The 19,657-nt window shown below is 48.2% G+C and overlaps 1 protein-coding gene and 1 long non-coding RNA gene across 3 annotated transcripts in view; one reads left to right on the plus strand and one right to left on the minus strand.

The window, feature by feature from the left end:
- Positions 1-6,461: 6,461 nt before the first annotated feature.
- LOC309576227 lies at positions 6,462-8,591 on the minus strand. The gene is made up of 2 exons (XR_014226664.1): positions 8,452-8,591; positions 6,462-6,778 (listed from the first exon to the last, which is right to left on the minus strand). It is a non-coding gene; the product is annotated as an uncharacterized lncRNA (long non-coding RNA).
- PBX1 (PBX homeobox 1) overlaps positions 7,633-19,657 on the plus strand; it is a 128,130-nt gene continuing 116,105 nt past the window's right edge. For both annotated transcript variants that reach the window (XM_082287367.1, XM_082287368.1), the window contains exons 1-2: positions 7,633-8,477; positions 10,986-11,059. In XM_082287367.1, coding sequence (XP_082143493.1) covers positions 8,287-8,477; positions 10,986-11,059 — 265 coding nt within the window. In that variant the 5' untranslated portion in view covers positions 7,633-8,286. The remainder of the gene's footprint in view (positions 8,478-10,985; positions 11,060-19,657) is intronic.

Genomic DNA, 19,657 nt, shown 5'->3' on the forward strand with positions numbered 1-19,657 from the left:
ACTTCAGGGTACAGGGCACTTTGGGTGAGCACATGGCCCTTTGCTGCTTTTGCATCTGCTGCCCACCCCTGGGACAGCCCCAGGTCAGGCATATCAGTTGTGAGAGGGACTGATGACCTTTGCCTCTCCTCCCTTTCCCCTCTGTTCTTGGCAGGTTGCATCTCCCAGAACACTGCTCCCATTTCGCTCCTCTCACACCACTCCTATCCAGCTACTGGAAGTCTGATACTGCCTGTTCCAAGGGAACGGTGAGGACCTGGGATGGCTCCTCCCCGCTCCTCCTTGGACTCTGTCACTGTCTTTCTCTCTGTCCTGATTCTTCTATTGCTTCAGAACTAGACTATCCAACCAGGGAAAGAACACTTAGCTTGAGAAGAGGCTGGACAGCCTAGAACACAGGAGGAGTTTCAGCTCTTTTATTTGAGGCCAGGGCAATGTGAGCCAAGTGGGTTCTTCCCAGCCTGGAGCTTGAAATCCAGGTCTTCTTTGAGTTAAATTGGGACTTCTAAAAATTGGAAAGCCAAGTCTTTACTGTGAGTTAAATTAGTGCTGCTTCAAATGAGATTTATTAATTTACATCCTTTGAGGACCTTCCCCAGTATGAGACTGGGGGAAAAGCAGCATGTCAGAGTTGCCAGTAGCTTTTTGATTGTTATGTGTCATTTTGTCTTCCCCATTGCCAGGACCACAATGCCACCATCATTTTTCCAGCCCTCTGTCCCCGTCCCTTGGACACCCTGACTTTTGTGTTCACTAAATGGAGGCTGGGAAGACTGAAGCTGCTGCTAAATAGGCCAGTGTGGGAAGCAGAAGACTCATTCCAGAGCAGTGTCCAACAGCTCCACCTCCTTTGGCTCAACAGGAACTCCTTCCAAAGCCACAATCCCAGTGAACTTGCCTTTCCATTCTCAGGGCTATGGCTTTCACTGCCCAGCAGGTGCTGAGCTGATGGCACTGGTGTGCCACTCCTAGAATGTGCGTGTAGATGGCTTTGGGCTCAATGCAAGATGTGAACAGTGTTTGCTCTGCAGGCTTTGTTCTGCTTCAGAGGTGGTGCCAACCTGTCCCTTTCTGGCTTCCCCTCTGGAGAACAGTGCCTAGGAAGGGCAGGCTGCTCTCCCAGCCCAGCTTCCATCTCCACGTCCCACAGTAACCAGGTGCTGCTGGAGTGTACATGTGCCCTTATCAAACAAGCAGCCTTTGATAGTTTCTCTTTCTTCTGGGCTTAACCTGCCCAAGTCTTTTTGGGGTGAGATACGATATGTGACTTGACAGCAATTTGAGGTGAGATTTTTTCCTCCTGGGAAAGCGTGGTAAGAAATTAAGCTTTGTAGGTTTTCTGCCCAGTCAACCAAGCAAAGAAAAGTCCTTTGTGAACTTGGGTTGGGTCTGGGGACAGGAGAGCTACTGCTGTGATTTGTGGTTATTCTCTCTGCAGCACTGCCTCCGTAGTCACAAGTGAGAGGCAAGTGGTTTTGACATCTCTTTATGACCTGGGAGCCACAGGGAAGTAGTGGTGACTTGTGTTCTGGAAAGACAAGGTCATTGACAAGGGTGGTGCAATCAGCTTTGGTTCATCTGACCGTGCTAGAATCCAAATATTATCAATTCATAGGAATTAAAGTGGACATCCTAGTTTTAGGCTGCTGGGTATTCAAAACTGGGTGCTTCCCAAGGGGGTGTGCAATACAGGGATATTACAGGGAAAGCTGTTGATAAAAGCAGTAGTGAAAATGGATGTCTGGTTTGAAGCCTGTCTGTCCTACAACCTTCAGGGCCTGCCAGGAGACGTGTTTCCTGGGCTGTGAAAAACCAATATGGGACACAATCAGTGTTTATATCGATCACTGTCTCAGACCCGTTCAGTCCAAGGACACCAGCATCTTTTGAAGAGGTGTCACTCCTGCTCTGGGAGTCTGGGGAGGGTGTGGAATGTGTGGCAGTGCTGGTGTGTGAGGGGAGGTGACTCTCCTTTAGGGGATGCTGGGTCCATACTCAAACCAATTAGGAGAACAGAGCTGAACAAAGTACAGAAGGGACCAGACTATAATAAGGAAAACGCTCAAATATGGGAAGTTGGGGAAGAAGCCAAATGAAAATGAAATGAAAGGCTAAGGTCCAACTACAGCAGTTGTGCAAAAAGGATGGGACAGCTGATAATACGAAAGCCTGCAGGAAAAATGGGTCAACCCCCCAGGAGAGAGACTGAAGGAATCTGGGAACAGCCAAGCAGGGGCGGGGGGGGGGGGTGGGTATTGAAAAGCATTTCAGTAAATTGGAGCTGTTGGCTTGCTTACCACCATGGAGACCTGCATCTCTCACTGTGACCTCTTTGCTCAGTGCTTTGTGCTGATGGCCAGCTTGAGAGGAGCATGGGATAGCAGGGCTCTGGCTCAGGGAGCAGGCCTTGCATGGGAGGACACTTCTCACGAACTGTAGTGCTGTAGAGGGGCTGACGGTATTGGCTCTATCCCTCAGCTCAGGGCTGGTGAGAACTGTCTTTGGGGATAGCCTTAGAGCCCCCTTTTATGAAGGTGATAGCAGAAACCTGTAGCTGAGCCTCTTCAACGGCAGCCTTTCTTAGTCTAGGAAATCCATGGAAACCTCAGGAGAGGAAAACCAACTTCTGACTGCAGATAAACTCCATAAAGACCATTTGAAGGGAGATGGTGTGATGGAAAGCATTCCAAAAACTGTGAGTCTGCATCTGAGATGCAAAGAAAGTCATTCTGGTTACCTCTAGTTCACATGAGGCAACAGGGATTTCTTTCACAGACACTGTGACCAAGACAGCTATTACTTGAGACCTTTGTGTGAGTACCTTGGCTCTTGCTGGTGGTTCCCAGAGGTAAGGCTCTTCTTTCTCTTGGCTCTCCATATCCCTGTCTGTACAGGAAGGCTGGGGATATACCTTCTTGGTAAATCATCTGAAAACAGGCTTCCTGCAAAAGAGAGCCCATCCTGCTGGTGATGAAGAGGTCTTGAGGTCCCATTAGGAGGCTTGACTTGTGAGAGCTCATGGAGAAGCTGTAGAATACAGTCATGTGTTTGTACCTCTAATGTGGCTTTTTCTCCTTTTTTAAGCACTGCACAAATGTGAGACGATCTAGATAAAAGTGAATTTAACAGGTATTTGTATCCTTTGAGGAACATCAGTATTGGTTGAAAGAGGGTAAAAGACCTTTTTTGTTGAGTCTGGAATGGACCTGCTTTTATTGGAGTACTCTACGATTGCTTTTGTTGCTATTTCCACTGATAGCTTTTACCTGACTTGTTTTCAAAATCCTTGTTGGATTTTTTTTTTTTTTTCTCTCTTGAAAAACTGCATTTCCTTGCTGAAATTCAAGTTTGGGTTTGGAAAAATGTCCAAAATGATTTTGCAGATGGCTTGCTCTGATATAGAAATCCCAGAAATAGGACATTCTGTAAGGGAAGTCACCTGTTTATTTCCAGGAGGGTAGACAATTTATTATAAACAATGCCATTTTCTTTTCAATTATAGATGTTTTTGTGGAAAAAAATTGCAGCAGTCTCTATGAAAGAGCATGTGATCACAATTAAAGGATGTGCTGTGCTGTATCAGAAGGTAGCATTTAAACCAGGGAAAGTCTGAATATTCGCTATAACTCATTGTAATTATACCATCTATTTCAAACATGTAAATATGTTTGGTAGCACTTACATGTTTATGTCAGCTATTGGGAAAAGACGTTTTTCTTTTTGGGAAACTTCTGGTGCTAGGAATTTTGTTACTTGTATTTGAATAAGTAACAAACAATTTAGATACCACAAATTTTAGTGTGAACAGAATTTGTTCACCTCTCTTGTGGTTGTAGGATTTTGCCTGTGGTCAGGTTATTTATAATAATTTCATTAATAGGTAATATTAATAAGCAATGTATTAATTAAGACATGTATTTCTTAATAGAAGAGACCATGAACATGGCAGAGTTGGTGTGACACAGGAGTTGAAGGTGAGGCTGGGAAGGGAGTGAGTGGGAATATATTTCTGGCTTTTCTCATCTTTACTGGGATCAGTGGTATTTAGCTCATTTTGAAAAGGCTTTGAGATCCCCAGGTTGAGATCCCTCCAGAAGACCTAAAGCCTAACACAAACTGTGCAAAAACCTGAAGGCTGATTTAACCTGGCACCTGGAGTGAAGCTGTGCCTCTGCTCAAATTGATGAGAAAACTCCCTTTGCTTCTGAGGACTGGGATCCTTCGCCAGGGGAAATCATTCTGAGCCTATTTCCCATTCCTTTGACATTTTCTGTCTTATCAAAAGCCAAAGGAGTAAGGAAGAAGGTTAATGACTAAATTGACAAATAAACAATCAGTTCAAAGCAACAAGACATTTCCAGGAAAATTTTAGAATTTCCTCTGAAAACCAGTTAGGAATGTAAACACTGCCACACTTCAGTGTAAGGGAGACCATCTATATGGAGCTCATTGTGTTACAGGGACTGTGGCTGTCTGGGAAATAGAAGGGGCTTTGGGTTTTCCATGGAAATTTTTCTGTTAGAGGAAAATTGCAGAAGAGGGAGGAAAATTAATTTGGTCGTGGTGAATGAAGAAGGGCATGGCCAAAGTGGTGTCTTAGGTAGAGCCCCTCTGATGGTGTGAGCTATGATCTGTGCACTGTCTGGCTCTGGGAGGTCAGGTTTGGGGCAGCAAAGCAAAGGAGTCTCTCTTCAGTAAAAAGGAAATGTTTAAGGAGTCCCAGGCCAGGAAACCGCTTCTCATCCCAGTGGCCTCATGACTGTTGAGCGATGGTCACAGCGGGATGCTTCCCTTGCGCTCGGAGAACAGAGAGTGTGTTTGGCCTTCATTTCCAAGGGCTCCACTTTGCCACAGCAATGGTGCATTAACAACAGCTTGATTTTCATTTAATAAATAATAGGAATTATGCTGCGATGCAGCCAAGATTTTAAACAAGAGGCTCCCATAAACATTTTCTGCAGGAATCTGTGATAAACCAAAGATAGCGTTAGATGTACTGGGGGAGTGGGGACGCCTGACTTGGACACTGTCCATCTGCTACGCCATTGAAACAAAACCACTTTATAATAAGCACAGAGGAGAGGAAGCAAGGCATCTTGGCACATACACTTACACTATGTGTGGTGGAAATGTTTATTCTTTATTTCAGAAAGATTTAGTGGGTGTAGAGATAATAGAACATAGTGCTCACTTGTGTCTTGGGGAAGGAGGGGTGATGGTGTTTGGATTTTAAGGGAGTCCAGTGTCGGCTCCCATGGGGAATATTTTCAGTAATACCTATTGCAATCTCATGCACTTGGAAGGCAGGAGGAGACAGAGGAATGAAATGTGCTTTTCAGGAGAGGTGTTGTAAAGGCTCCAGGATTAGTTATCTCTGACAGGAAGGATTTTACAGACTCCAGCAGACAGCAGAGGCAGAATCCTTGCCATTTTTGCATTGGCATATAGATCCTCCAAGATTCTGTGCTGGGATGCTTCCCTTGGAGCAGCTTGGATTGCTCTGTCCTGCTCTCTCTGAGACACCATGGGGCTGCCTGGAGCTCACCAACCCTGTGTGTACCTCGTACCCTACCCATGCCAGCTCCCTGGAGGGTCATCTGGCTCCTGCTCTCTCCAGCCTGATGTGCTGAGGCATCACATTTTGACTTGGAAAATAGGGAAAGATCTTCAAAACAAGAGTCAGGAGGGTCAGCAGGCCACTGCATCCCATGGTCCCCAATGTCCCTGACATCATGCTCCCTTTCCCGCCTGTGCACACTCAGCTCTGCTACACTGCCTGTCCTTGGAGCCGCTCAAAATCAAACCCAAAAGACCCTGAGCTGACCTGTGGGGGTAAGAAAGTCCCTGCCAGGGTTTGAGACAGCAAATGTCTAGACTTGGTATGTGAGCAAGCAAGTGAAGGGATGACTAAGTGTCTGAAAGCTTGGACCTTTGGAGAGGAGTCCCTTGGCTCTTCATTTCTTGGATACAGTTCTGTTTCCAGTGGAGCCGTGGAGATGATAATATTTTTTCTCCCTTTTCTTTTTCTCTTTTCACAAAGATAAAACATATACAGGTACGTCTTGGGTGAGAAAGCAGAAACCTTTGAAAAATTTTGGCAAATCTTGAACACATGAAGAACGTGTTGAGTGAAACATTTCAGAGCGACAAAAATCAAAACATCTCACTGTGCCTTCAACCACTTTAAAACATTTTAATGGTTCAAAAGGAAATTTCAAAATGCAAAGTCATGTTTTGCTTAAAACACTGGAAAGTGTTTCATTAAAAAGGAAGAGTGGAAGCAAAACAATTGCCTTACATATTTTTTTCTCTCCAATGTACCTGATGGGTCTTTCCCCAACCAGTGCTGAAGTCAGGAGCTGGACTAGACACATCTTCCCTTGTGTTACAAGGTGTCTGGAGCTGGCATCCTTGGATCTGAGAAAGGGACAATCTAATGAAGCCATTTGCCATGCAAGAAATTCTTGAATCACCATAACTGTTTTATTTATTGATTTTTAAATGCATGTTTGATGGCCAGCCCAGTCCCAGGGCCATGCCTGCTGACCAGCTGATGCCTACAGAGATCCTTCCAGATGCAGGACTCAGTCTCAAATGCCAGGGAGTGGAGAAAGGGGCTGGGGAAGTCCTTCCTCTCCAGAGTGCTGTGACATGCAGGTTGGAATAGTGGTCTTGGGATCTCTGCCAGCTGTTCCTGTGCTGTTTGGGCAGTTGAGGGGCAATCAAGTGTGGGATGTGGCACCGTTGGCCTGCAAGATGTGCTTGGGGAGGCTCTGCACTGGGGAAGAGAAAGGAGAGAATCACAGAATCGGGCCTAAGTTGGAAAGGACCACAGTGGGTCATCTGGTCCAAGGTTTAGTGAGAGAAACAGCACCATGAGGACACACTGGTGGCTGAGATGAAAGGATCTCCCTGGGGGCTACAGTGGTGGGGGAACCCTGCTCATTCCTGGGAGATTTGGGGACAGTCTGGGGAGTCAGAGCCAGCTGGATGGCTGAGGGGCAGTGGGGAGGTACAGAGGCTGTCTGGAGGGCATCGGGGAGCCGAGGGGATGGGGAAGGTTGACAGGAGGGGAGGAACGCTAATGAGAGGTGGGATGGCTGGCTGAGGGGAGATGGGGGGGCTGACGGGAGGTGAGGAAGGCTGAGGAGAGGCAGGATGGCTGACTAAGAGGAGGCAAGCATGGAGAGGTTGAGAGGAGATGGAGGAAGCTGGGAGAACGCAGAGGGGAGCCTGAGCAGCAGCCGCGGGGCCGCGGTGCTCCCGAGGGGAGGCGGAAAAGCTGAGGCACCGCTCGGAGGGGCGCGGAGCGCGGGCCAGGGCCAAGGCGGGGGGTGAGGGCAGGCGGGGGGGGCGAGGGCAGGCGGGGGGCCCGCATCCCCGGCCGGGACCACCCCTTCCCCCTGCGGCGCCGCGTTCGGCCGCGCTCGGTCGCTTTAAGGCGCGGGCGGGGCGCGGCCCCGTCCCACCTCTGAACCCGGAGATTGACGGGCGGGCGCGCAGGGGGCGGTGCGGCTCGCGGGCCGTCCCTCCCGCCGCTGCCGCCGCCAATGGGGCCGGGGGGGCGGGCGGCGCCGCTGCCCCTTCCTCCCCCCGCCCCCGGGCTTCTCCGTGCCAGTTTGAGGAGTCCGGAGCCGAACAAAAGCAGGCGGCGAGGGCCGGAGCGGTGCGCGCAGGCCCGGCGCAGGGGGGGCCCAGCCAGCCGTGAACGCGGCTCCAGGGTGGGGGAAAGTTTGGAGCCTTCCCCCGGTGCGCGGGGGCTCTGGCCGCGGTAGCTCCGGCGCTGCCGTCGCGGGCGGCCGCCGCCTCCTTCTCCTCCTCCCCGGGCGCAGCCCCTGCCCCCAGCCCGCCCGTTGCCTCTCCGGCGCGGGGCTGAGCTGCCCTGCTTTTGGAGTCGCCGCCGTTTCCCCTCCCTTCCCCGGAACCCCCCCCCCTTTCCCTCCCTCCTCCTTCCCTCCCTCCTCCCTCCTCCTCCTCAAGCAGCCAAAGGGATTTTTTTCCCTTTCTTTTTTCTCTTTTTTTTTTTTCCCTCCCCCCCCCCCCCCCCTTCATTTTTCTCCTCCTCCTCTTCCTCCCCGCCGCGGAGCCGGGCGCCAGCGTGAAGGATAAATAAAAAGCGAAGAGGAAGAGGCTGGGGAGGAGGAGGAGGAGGAAGAAGGGGGGGGAGGAAAGAAGAAGAAGAAAGCGAGCAAGAAAAGAAAGCGAGGAGCCAGGCGGCCAGCCCAGCCGCGCCGCTCCCGGCAGCCAGGGCAGGAGGCGGCGGCGGAGCGGGGCCGGCGGCCGGCGATGGATGACCAGCCGCGGCTGATGCACACGCACAGCGGGGTGGGGATGCCGGGGCACCCGGGCCTGTCCCAGCACATGCAGGATGGACCAGGCGGGGCGGAGGGGGAGGCAGGCAGGAAGCAGGACATCGGAGACATCTTACAGCAGATCATGACCATCACGGACCAGAGTTTGGACGAGGCGCAGGCCAGGTGAGAGCGGCGGGGAGCGGGGGGCAGGTGCCGGGAAGTTTCCCCCGCGCCCCGGCCCGGCCTTTGTTGTCCGGCGGGGGGAGCGCGCCCGGCCGCGGGCGCATAGGGCGGACGGGGGTCCTGCTGCTCCTGCTGCCGAGAAATGTGGCGAAGGAGGGAGAGGAAAAGAAAGGGGAGCGGTTAACACCCCCCTCCCCCCCCCCCCCCCCCCCCCCTTATTGTTTCCCATCTTTCTCCCACCTCCTAACTTCGTGGCGGTTTCGAGGGGTCGCCGCGCCCGCAGCCTGCCCCCTCCCTCCACTCACAAACTGGGCCTGGCTTTTCCCAGCCTTTTTGGGGTGGAGGTTCAGTGCGGTGGTGGTTGGGGCAGGCTCGGCGTGTGGGGGGTCTCCGCTCCGGGCTCCTCGGAAAGACCCACGAAGTGCTGCCCCGCTTTTAGGGCTGCTAATAATGTTCTTTCTTAGGCCCCTGTAGTGGTGTTATTTTTCAGCGTGTTTCTGCGCTTTGAAGATGCTCATAGAAGCTTTGCCTTTTTTTTTTTTTTCCCCTCGTTCTTAATTGCAGATGTATTTAAAAAGGAAAAATGAGGCTGTAAGAGCCGGTATCTGAATTGCCCTGAGCTTTGGGGAGCGCAAACCTAATGCGCACTTTCAGAGGCACTACCAAAAGTTAAGGGAGGGGGGAAAAAAAACCCCCTCAAATGAAGGAATTAAAACAAAAAAGTTGCCCTGAATTGCCTGGGTTACATTCGATATTTCTTCTGGGCTGTAAAGCTGCTTGGTGTGTTGTCCTTCCTCCTGATATTTATGCCCCGAGTTGGAGCAGATTGCTAGAATACATTGTTCTTGGAAAAACGCACCGCACAGCCCCAAAACTCACTTAAGAACTTCGAGAAGGATAAAAGTACCCCCAAACCTCAGCTTCCATCGTCCCTGTCTCCACAGCTTCTGTGGAGCTCCTGCTTACCAAAAAGGCTGGGTGCAGGGTTGATTTTATTCATTTTCTTATGTTCTTGCAGGGGCAGCGTAGCCGTGAGGAGGAAATCATTCACTTTCTCCCCGGCCAGACCCGGGGCAGTGAGGGGCTCTTCCTTTGGAAAGTTGCATGAATCGTGTGTGTTCCTGCTTGGAAAATTTACTGTAGTTAATCAAATCAATAAAACCAAAGCAGAACAGAGCTAGGAGAAGACTTTATGGGTTTGTCTTGCTGGTCTATTTCAGCTGCTTCCTCACAGTACTTTTCTTTTTTTTTTTTTGTAAATTATTATTATTTTTACTTCTGAGCTGGCAAACACACTGTATTTATCAGTAATGTTTGGCTTTGCATTTCCTCCTTCAGTCCTACTATTGCACGGTTGTTTTGCTGCCTCTTTTTTTTTTTTTTTTTTGTTCGTTTTTTTCTTTTTTTTTTTTTTTTTAAATTAAGTTTTGAGAAGGTGCAAAGTGCCAGCATTATTTGTAGGAGGGCCCTTACAGCATATTTATGTGATTTGTGTATACCCAAATGTCTGCACCCATCTGGGTGTGCTGATAAGGGAACACTGTGGTTCTGCAAGGGTATATACCTTTGAGAGACTTCATCAGATATATAAATCTTTTTAACATGTTGTGGGTGGTGGGGTAAGTAGTGTGAATGTTTGCCAGATGTTCACATCGTCTTTCGCGTGTAATTTCGGTTGGTAAACAGAAATCCCCATAACTGGTGCCTGATAGCAACAGCCCTGTATACAACTGAAAATCACCCTATGGCTTAAGAGAAAAAATTAAATCCTACTGTTTCTTTGCCTCAGTGGGCGCGTGGTGGATTTTAAAACCAGCCAATTAAAACACCCTCTCCCCAAAGTCTGTCCTCAAAACCCACAGGAGAACGGTCAGCTCGGGAATAACAGCAGCTGAAAGGAGCAGCATTGAATAGCATTCCCTCCCTTTCCCAGAAGCAGCCAGCTGTGATTTTTAATGTGTTTACTGTCCCAGTTGTAAAGAACTAAATTTTAACACCTGCAAATAACCTGGATGTAAGTAGCATGGAGGCAGAGGAAGGGGGTTCTCTCTCTGTACGTCTTTCTGTGCTCCAAGCTGGGCGCTGAAATTCCCTGAATTGACAGCTCTAAGCAGAGGATGTTTCCGGCACTGGGGCAAGGAGGAGTTTATTGCCCCTCTGCCTTACAGGACGAGCCTAATAAAGCACATGGCCTGGTGTAATATTGGAGGTGGGAGATGGGGAGAGCCCGGTGCTCTGTCTGTATTGAACAAGACAGTTGATCCAAGCTTGGCTCCCAAAAGCTGCTGGCTTTGCCGTGGAGCATTGCCTGGCTTGCGCCGGCCGTGGAGCTGCTTGGCGGCAAAGGCAATTTTCAAGCCATTCGTAAACTGGTGACATTCATCTCCCCTGCATTGGGTGGGTTGCTGTTTGCAGCACTTGGGGCTCAAACCTGGCCCCCCACCTCTGCGTGAATTTGGAAAGTTGTTCCTCCTGAGCTCACTCTCCCCTCTTTTCTTTTCTCTCCAGGAAACATGCTTTAAACTGCCACAGGATGAAGCCGGCGCTTTTTAACGTCTTGTGTGAAATCAAAGAAAAAACAGGTAGGAAATCAATGCTGTTGGTTCTGTATTATTTTTCTTTTTGCTCTTTGGGGGTTTTATTCCACCAAGTTTGTGGGCCACCCCTCCCCATGCAGCAGTATTTAAGTGGGGAGAAATAACTCGTTGGTATTTAATGCTTCTGGCAGTAGACTTGCATGGTGTGGTTTGTGTCTAGAAGAGAAAATATCGTGGTTTATTTTCTATTGTATAGCCTTTCTTTATTTATTGCTTTTTCTGGGTAGGAAAAAAAAAAATCAACCTCCTTGCGGTCTCTGTCTTGCTCTAGTTTCTTCTTTAAGACACGGCACTGTTTAAAAAACAAAATCTGAATGCAGAGCGGATGTGTGGGAAATAATCCCAACAAAATGAAATTGTGCAGTTTTATTACCATTAGTATTCAGGTAAACACAAAGATTTCTTACTTTTTTTTTAAAGAAAGACTTAAAATGCTCTTGTCTGCCAATCATCCAGGCTAGCTCATGTAAGAGCGAGTTGTCAGTTGCCTTTAGTGAAAGCAGTATATTAGATTGTTAGTTACTTTAGGGTGCTGTTGTTTTATGGCATCGGGTGTTCTCAGGCTTCTTTAGAAGCTAATGGCATGAGAGCATTGGTTCTGCTGTTTCCCACTTTCCAGACCTCCTACCATGTACTAACACACTTATAACACATCCCAGGGGGGCATTTAAATTTTAAAAGCAACAATTAAAAAATAGCAGTCATCAATCAAGGGTGATCTTAAACAACAGATGCTCAGGAAAGGACATTTAGCAACATGCACCACTTATTTATGTATTTGTTGGAATTTCTCTCTTTTTTTTGTCTTAATTTTCCTAAAAAATGTGGGGGGAATGATGGAAATTTGAGGGATGGTTTATCTCTCCTGTTGGCTTTCTGAGCTGACCGGAGTTGATCCGTGGACTTTCCCATGCCACTGTAGCTGCCTTGTTTTAGCATGCTGCAAAGTACTTGACTTTTCCCCCACTTCCCCCCTCTTTACAGCAAGGACTGAAACAGTCAATAATTCATATCTAAGCCATATAAGCAAGGGCATGACATGAATGAAAGTGACAATAAATATGATTGCACATGCAGTTGATATACATTGATAGTTACACATAAAAGGGGAACAGCTTTCAGAAACCCAAACTGTATCTTTTTTTTCATTCTATATATATATATATATATATATATATATATATATATATATAAAACCTCCCAGCATGAGCAGCTGATTGAAAATACAATTACTTGACTCTTGCAATATATATAAAATGACTGAGAGGGCCCTTTGTTAAGCGTTGTTTGTGCAGCATGTAGTCCAGACAAAGCACCTACCGATGGCATTCGACTCTCTGGAGTCCTCGCAGCTGCGAGGCTGCCTCTGACCTTCCTGAGGAGTCCTTCCATGCAGACTTCCCATAATAACCAACAGTGGGTTTGGTATGGGAACCTCCAAACTGTTCTTATGCTGTAACATGACAGAGTCGGCATAGAGATAAATGTTCAGGACTTTATAGTGTTCCCCTGCGCGCCTCCACAAAAGAGCCATCGAGTTCCTTTCCCTCTTCGCTCTTTCTCCTTTAATTCTGTGGAAACCAAAGAACGTTTGTCTGTCTCTTCTCCAAGTGTGTTTGAGGCTGTATTTGATGCTGCATATGATCCCCACGCAGGGACACTTTTTGGCAGAATAACTTTAATCCTAGCTCAGCTTTGCTATCAGCTCAGAGTTAGGGGACGGGGAATCTGCTGGGACCAAACTTGGTGGGAAAAGCCAAGTGAGCTCAGCCATGCTGTGAGGTCTGGGTGAGCTGGGGAGGGATGAGGAATTGTGCATACCCACAGTGACGAGCTGTGGTAATTCCTGTCTGCTAAGGAAAATGGAAAGAGATGGTATAGGGTAAAGCATGCTGCTGGAAATGAGTATAGTCAGGTGTGAACTGGGGCTGTTTACATTTTTATAAATGCTATTCGTTGCTGTTGTGCCTTGGCTATGGGGCTGTGCTATGGAGGCCTCCAAAGAGGTTGACTGAGGATGGCTTTTGAAGCATTGTGTATCTACCCTTGGATATGTTTGCGGTGAATTATTTCATTTTGCAAATTCAAGGACTTCCTCCTCTCTGCCCCATCTGCATCCCCAAAAGTCACACTTCATAAGAAAGCAAACAGCCAGATGGTTTTGGTTTATTTAGTTAGTTATTTATTTTTTTAATTACTGCTTTGTGGGCCCAATGCTAGGAGGACGTTTGCCTTGTTTTTCCTGGGGCTGAGGGTACTGCCTATGTCTGTTTGCTTACCCCTTCCTTGCGGGCAGCAGTGTGAAAGTTGAGCCAACTTCTTGCTTCCCACTTTCCATTTAGCTTCCCAGATTTTTGCATGTGTAGCGTTTGAAATCCTGGTGGTTGTTTGTGGTCACTGGTGGGTGTTTGAAAGTGCGTGCGTACATCTTCCCCCCGGCGTTATGATGTGCAGAAATGTGCGTTCGGTTACCCCGCTGCCTGATTTAAGTGACTCCAGAGCCTTACGGAGACTTTACCACCATCTCTTGCAACATTATGGCTACTATTTCATAGCGTTAACCTTCTCTTGAGCAAACCCATAGTGTCCATAAAGTTCTTAGAAAAATAGGTCATCTCTACTGGCCAAAGTATTGCCTTTTCCATTTGGGCTCTCTAGTTATTTTAAAGTATTTATTAGCACTTCTAAAAATTGTAATGATTAAAAAAAGAAAGCTCAGTGGGTTGTCTTTTGTCTGCAGACCTGGAGGTTGCTGTTTTTGGGGTGATGTCTGTTTAATAAAAGTTGAGAGGTCTGATCCAGGCAGGAGTATGTAGGGGAGGAAAAAAATTGCCGCTTAAATATACATCGAAGTTGTCGGCGTTCATTTGGTGTGTTTTCACTTGCTGTTGGTCGCTTTGTTGCGAGGGAAGGGGCAGGACTGCCTTCAAATGGCTGGCTGGCTTTTTGGAATAATAATTATGGAAATGGGAGGCATTGTTGTCCTAAATACAATTGATTCCTCCGTCAATAGGGATTGAAATCGGAAATTGCATTGCTGATTTATAAAAGTTTGGAGGCAGGGGCTCTGTTTTTATGGCTCGGTTTTTTGGGGTTTTTTTCCTTGTTTTTTTTCCCCCTCTCTTGGTATGGCTTTTTTTTTTTTAAGCTGTTCTCTGCATGAGCAGAATAGCTAAGCAGAAGAATCAGGCAAGGCATACGCAGACGTGGGGTCCTTGGATGGCAAACTGGAAAATATCTGCTGTCAAAATGCAGCAGCATCTATTTCAGCTGTGAGCCTTTCCCAACTCCCATCTCGTTCAGCGGGGACCGGTGGGGAGAGGCTGAGCACAGGATATATGACCATTTAATCTGATTCCTCCTCCTTAAGAGCTTTTCCCATCGTTTCACTTTCTCTGCTCATTTGGGGGAGGTGAGGGCATCGGGCAAATTCTACTTCTTAAAAAGACTCTGACTTTGCATTTGAAATCCTGCAATTTTTATTTTCTTACCCTCTTCTCCCTCCTGTGCTGAAGGAATTCAGGATTAAAAGAAAAATGTACATCGCATCAATGGGGGAATATACGAAGTGGAATATTTTTAGACAGCACTGATTAGCCGTGCAATTGTTGTTGAATAAGGGATTTGTTGTCTTTTTTTTTTTTTAATTTTAGAACATAATAGCTATATAAGGTGCCTCTTAGCTATCTTTCCCTGTGCATTATCTTCACCAAACTTAACTCAAATCAGATCTTTGGAGGAAGGTAGGATTTTTTCCCCTTCTTCTCTTCCTTAACACCCCTTTGTTCTCTCCAGCTCTGTGTTCAATTAACACCCCCATCGCAGAACTGTAGTCTTCTTTTTTTTTTAATGTCTGTTACTGTATTTCACTTCTGACACCTCTCTTATTATTCTTGCCTGCTATTTCGCTTTAATATAGCAATTATGATACGGGGTTTCTTTTTCTTCCTCCTTCCCTCCCTCCCTCCCTTCTCTTCCCCACGCCCCAAGTAAAACCCCACCAGGAGCAGCCTGGGGAGAAGAGGGGCAGATGCGATATGTGCGGCGCTGGGGTTTTGGGGTGTGAGGCAGAGCTTTAAGAGGGGGTACACTGGCAAGCCCAGCGCCCCTTGGCTCAAGCATTTCTCACAGCAGGATGGGGCAGGTTGCTTTCCTTTCCCCCAGCCCTTCCCCGGTGTATCAAATCCTGCCCTCCTCCTTATCCTGTGTTTCCACCGAGGAGGTTTTCCAAGGTGCAGGAGAGAGTTCAACACCCCAATTTGAATTTCAATGCAATTCTTGCACCTAAGGCATCATTCTGCTGCTGTGAAAGCTCATCAGGAAAGTGCTTGTGCTCCAGCCCTGCAGGATCTGGGTCTCCCCGCTCAGGCTCAGCTTTCGGCAGGTCCGGCCCTTGCCTGCCTGCTCTCCCTCCTGCCCTTCAAAAGGGAGGAAGCCTTTGCTTTGATATTTGTTATTACTGGGTTTTTTTCCTGCCAGTTGAAAGGCTTTGAAGGCAAAAGTGATACTTCTCTCTCCCAGCCAGGCAAAGTCTGCAGGGTCCCTGGTGTGGCTGCCCTGGGGGGAAGTGAAACATTTTGGGAGGGCAGGGCCTCCAGTCCGATCCAAAACATTTTGGGAGAGCAGGGCCTCCAGTCCGATCCACCCTGCCCTATAACTCACAATTAAATGCTTCCAGAAACCTGATGTCTTCCAGGGAAAGAAAGGGAGGGAACGTGCAAGGGGCTGGAAGATAGGGATGGTTTGGTAGACCTTGGCTTGGTGGAGGACTGAATTAACACAAGAGGAGTGGCTTCCTCTGGGACTGGCTTGGAGGGAATGGAAACGAGTCATCCTGATGGGAAGTGGGATGTGTCCCAGTAGGTCCTGGTGGCTGGAAGGAGCAGGGTCTTCAGGACTGGACCTGTCTCTAAAACAAGTTCATTTTCTGGGCTTTTATCTTCCAGTATGGTGGTGTCCATCAGGGATCTACTGGGGAGGGATGGCTTTGGAGGAGCGTGCTTGCACAGAGACTTCTCTTTTTTCCTTGTAATTTCATATTTTCTTCCTCTCCCCTGGTAGCATGTGGTTGGAGCTCTTTGAATGGAGCAGGCTTAATTAGTTTAATCAAAATTGGCCTCCTGCAATCCTCCAGGGGAGGAGGTGGGAAGAACAGGGCTGCCAGTGGGCTCTTCTTCCCACCTCCTCCCCCTTGGCCCTGCCATCAAAGCAGAGAAACCAGGCCTGGCTCTGGCATAGCATTCCTGCTCCTGAGGGATTCTCCACAATTTGGGGTGTGCAGGAGCAAACCTGTTTGCTTTTATTTCAAGGCTTGATTTTTGTGGGTGCCTGATGTTGAGTAAACTTCGCTGTGATTGCAGCAGAGCACGAGGCTGCTCTTGGCGGGTCTTGGGGCTGTGTCCCATTGCTCCCAGCCCTATCTGTTTGCTCCTAGGGGATGGATGAGCCAGTCTTCCAGGTCTTGATCCCCATGCTCCCAAGTTTCCAAGCCTTTCTTTGCACTGGCCTCCCCAAGTTTTGGGTAGCTTTTGGTCCAGGGAAGGGGGGTTCCTGGAAGGTGCAGTGCCAGCAGCCTACGCTTTGGGTAATTCCTACTGACAGCACTGGACAAGGCATGGAGGAGAAAGAGTCTCCGTGTTCACTATTGATGCCTGCTGGAAAAATACCTGTATGAACCAGATGTGGGCATAAACAGCAGCTAACCAGAGCATTCTCTTCCATGAATGTTGGCTGTCTTCCCTGCTGCCCAGTCCATCTCCCCCTCACCTCTGTGTGATCCTGGCAGCAGTCAGTTTGTGGGTGAGTCCGGGGAAAGAGATGTTGTTATTGGGCCTTGTAGCTCCAAATGAGAAACTCGGAAGATGTTTCAGGCCTAAATTTCTCCTGGGAAAAATGGTTCAAGTTTCCTTATTTGCGACCTGCAGCAGGATTTCCCTCTTGGAGCACTGAGCGTCTGCAAGCAGAGCTTTTCTAAATGCTCTCAAATGCGAGATTTATTCCTGTTAGCAGGACTTGTGCGGGCTCTAGGTTTGAGGGCAGCGGTTGTAAACAAAACACAGAGAAACTCTGAGACAATTTCATCTTGGTTTGTATTTTTTTTTTTTCCCCGTCATAAGGAAATTACTGCATGCAGCAATCCTTGAGGGGAGTAGGGTGGTGGTTTAAACATAAATGGGTTTGTTTGCAGTGAGATACAGTAGGCTGTGCTGCTGGTGGTGCTTCTGCTGAATCAGAGCTGTGGATTTTGGCAGGGAGAAGGGAGGAAGACAGGATTCCTCCTCTGCCTTTGGTTTGGCACCTTATTCCCCAGTTCCTCCTTTACTCCCAGAACTGCTGCCTTCTTTGCTAATGAAGCTCTGCAAAGGGTTTCGTGATCTCTTGGAAATCTGCTGGGAAGCATATTACTACTGTCTTTTTTTCCTTCCTGTGCTTGGAGTTGGAGTGCTTTGGGAGTCAGGAGAGCCTGTCTTGTCTGGCCCTTGCACTACAGGGGTGGTTTGCAGTTGATGCAAAATATGAGGAACCCAATAGGAGTAGGGGGTGAGTTTTCCCCTGAAGATGTGGTATTATCTGTTTTCCACCTTTTTTATTATTTGTAATTTTTTCTTCCTGCTTTGCATTCTATGGTAGTTTCCCTATGCAGTGAGTTTCTCCTGGTAGTATGTTTTGCTTTGGGAGTTCTATGGGGAAGGTGCACTGCACAAAACTGGCTGCATGGCCCCCAGAGAAGGAGGCCCCTGCCAGGCTCCATGCTTTTGGGCTGAGTCTTCAGGTGTTTGGGGGGCCGTGCAGGGAGAAGTCATGCTCCTTTGTGCTGCAAGGATGTGCCCTATACAGCAGCTAGCACAGGGGGACTCTGTGCGGGGTCAGGCTTTGGAAGGAGGTAATGTGATTTACAGCAATGGATCTGGTTAATAATCTCCAGCAGCTTCTGTATACTCAGGGGCTGCTCGTATTCCCAGCCAGGTGTTTGCAGACCGGATCAATATGGCCCTATTTGCATGGGGCTGTCCATAATCTAATAAACCAACCTCAATCTGCATCCTTTGCTTTCCTCAAATATACACTGGGTCCCGATCTGGTTGGTCTGGCAAGTGTTCCCTATGGTAGGAGAAACTGTTTGTGAGCAGTGCCTGGCTCCTGTGCTGCCAGCCTGGAGTCACACATGGCACCCCAACACTGCACCCTCCACCAGAGCCTGGGCTGTGCAAGCATCCCAGATTGTTGGGTGCGCTGGATGCTTGTAGGTGCTGCGTGGTGCTTTGCAGATGACCACCTCCACTGTGTGCTCCAGTGGCATTGATAGTTGGGGTTTTCCATGAAATCCATGTCACCTTTGGGGAGCATCTGCTGGGAACTCTTTTGGAAACCAAAACTGATGGTTTTGTGGGCTGGGTGGTTGGCAGCTTCTTCTCAAAACTGCCTTGGAGGTGCTGCATCCCCCTTAAATAATCCAGGATGGTGAGTGCTATAGGGATAAATTACAGAAAGCCATGGCCTGAGGAGGCTGTGGGCTGAATACATTAGTGTGTGTTGTCAGGCCAGGCTCCAAAGGGGCTCAGGTGATGCTTTCTCCCAGTGCTGGGAATCAGTTGGCCTGGAATTATTGATTTGCAACTGTGTCAAGTAAAAAAAAAAAAAAAAAAAAAAAGGAATAGTAATATCTCTTGGCCTTGTGTTTGTGAGCTGTGCCCCTGTATGTGCATATGTGTATATATGTATATATATATTTTTTTTTTTTTTTTTTTTGAGCTGGAACAGAAAGCCACTTCTCCTGGCTCCCTTTCCTGGTGGAGAAGGCAAGGCAGCCAGAGAATGGGCAGCCTGGTGGAGGGTTTGGCTGCCAGGGAAACCGTGCCCGCTGAGGAACGGAGTGCTGTTGCTGGTGCTCTGTGTTTTGGGGAGGCCGCCAGCACAGATAATAGAAATCCCCTGTGACACCTTGAGCAAGCCGTATGTTGTCACTGTCCCCTGCCTTCCCAGCCTTTTATTTATAGGAGAAGCCTTACCCAGAACAGTTTTTTGCTTGCCCAAAGCTGATGGGCTCTTTGCAGCTGCCCCCCAACCCCTTTTTTTCCCCCTAAATATACTGATGAATGGAAAACCCTCAGAAGAGCCAGTGCTGTGAGGAGCAGCAGCTCTAATCTAAAATGATAACTTTGCCATTTTTTACTTCAGCCTTGTTGAAAAATGAGCAGAGCTGCCTTTGCAAGTGGGATCAGCCTGCTTAAATGCAGGTGCCTGGATTTTTGTTTCTTGCCCGAGTACAAGCCTGGAAACTCAGTTCATTGTTTCCACATCCCATTTTTGATTTCACCCAACCTGGCTGGCCTGCCCATCCTTGTTACCAGAAGAGGAAAATCAAGTTTCTCTCCTGGATGGATAACATTTTCAAATTCCAAAGTGATGTCGATTAGCAGAATTAGCAGTGGCAGGTTACCCGGCAAAAATACCCTTCCAGTTGTGAAGTGTTCCTTGCTGGTTGCTGCTCCTTTCCCAGCTCTAGTGGTCCCGATCCCCGGTATGTCTCCACAGCACAGAGATTTTTCTCTCTTAACTCAGTGCAGTTGTTTCCTTTTGACA

The sequence above is a fragment of the Coloeus monedula genome (genome assembly GCF_965178545.1).
Source record: "Coloeus monedula genome assembly, chromosome: 9".
In the NCBI taxonomy this organism is placed as follows: domain Eukaryota; kingdom Metazoa; phylum Chordata; class Aves; order Passeriformes; family Corvidae; genus Coloeus; species Coloeus monedula.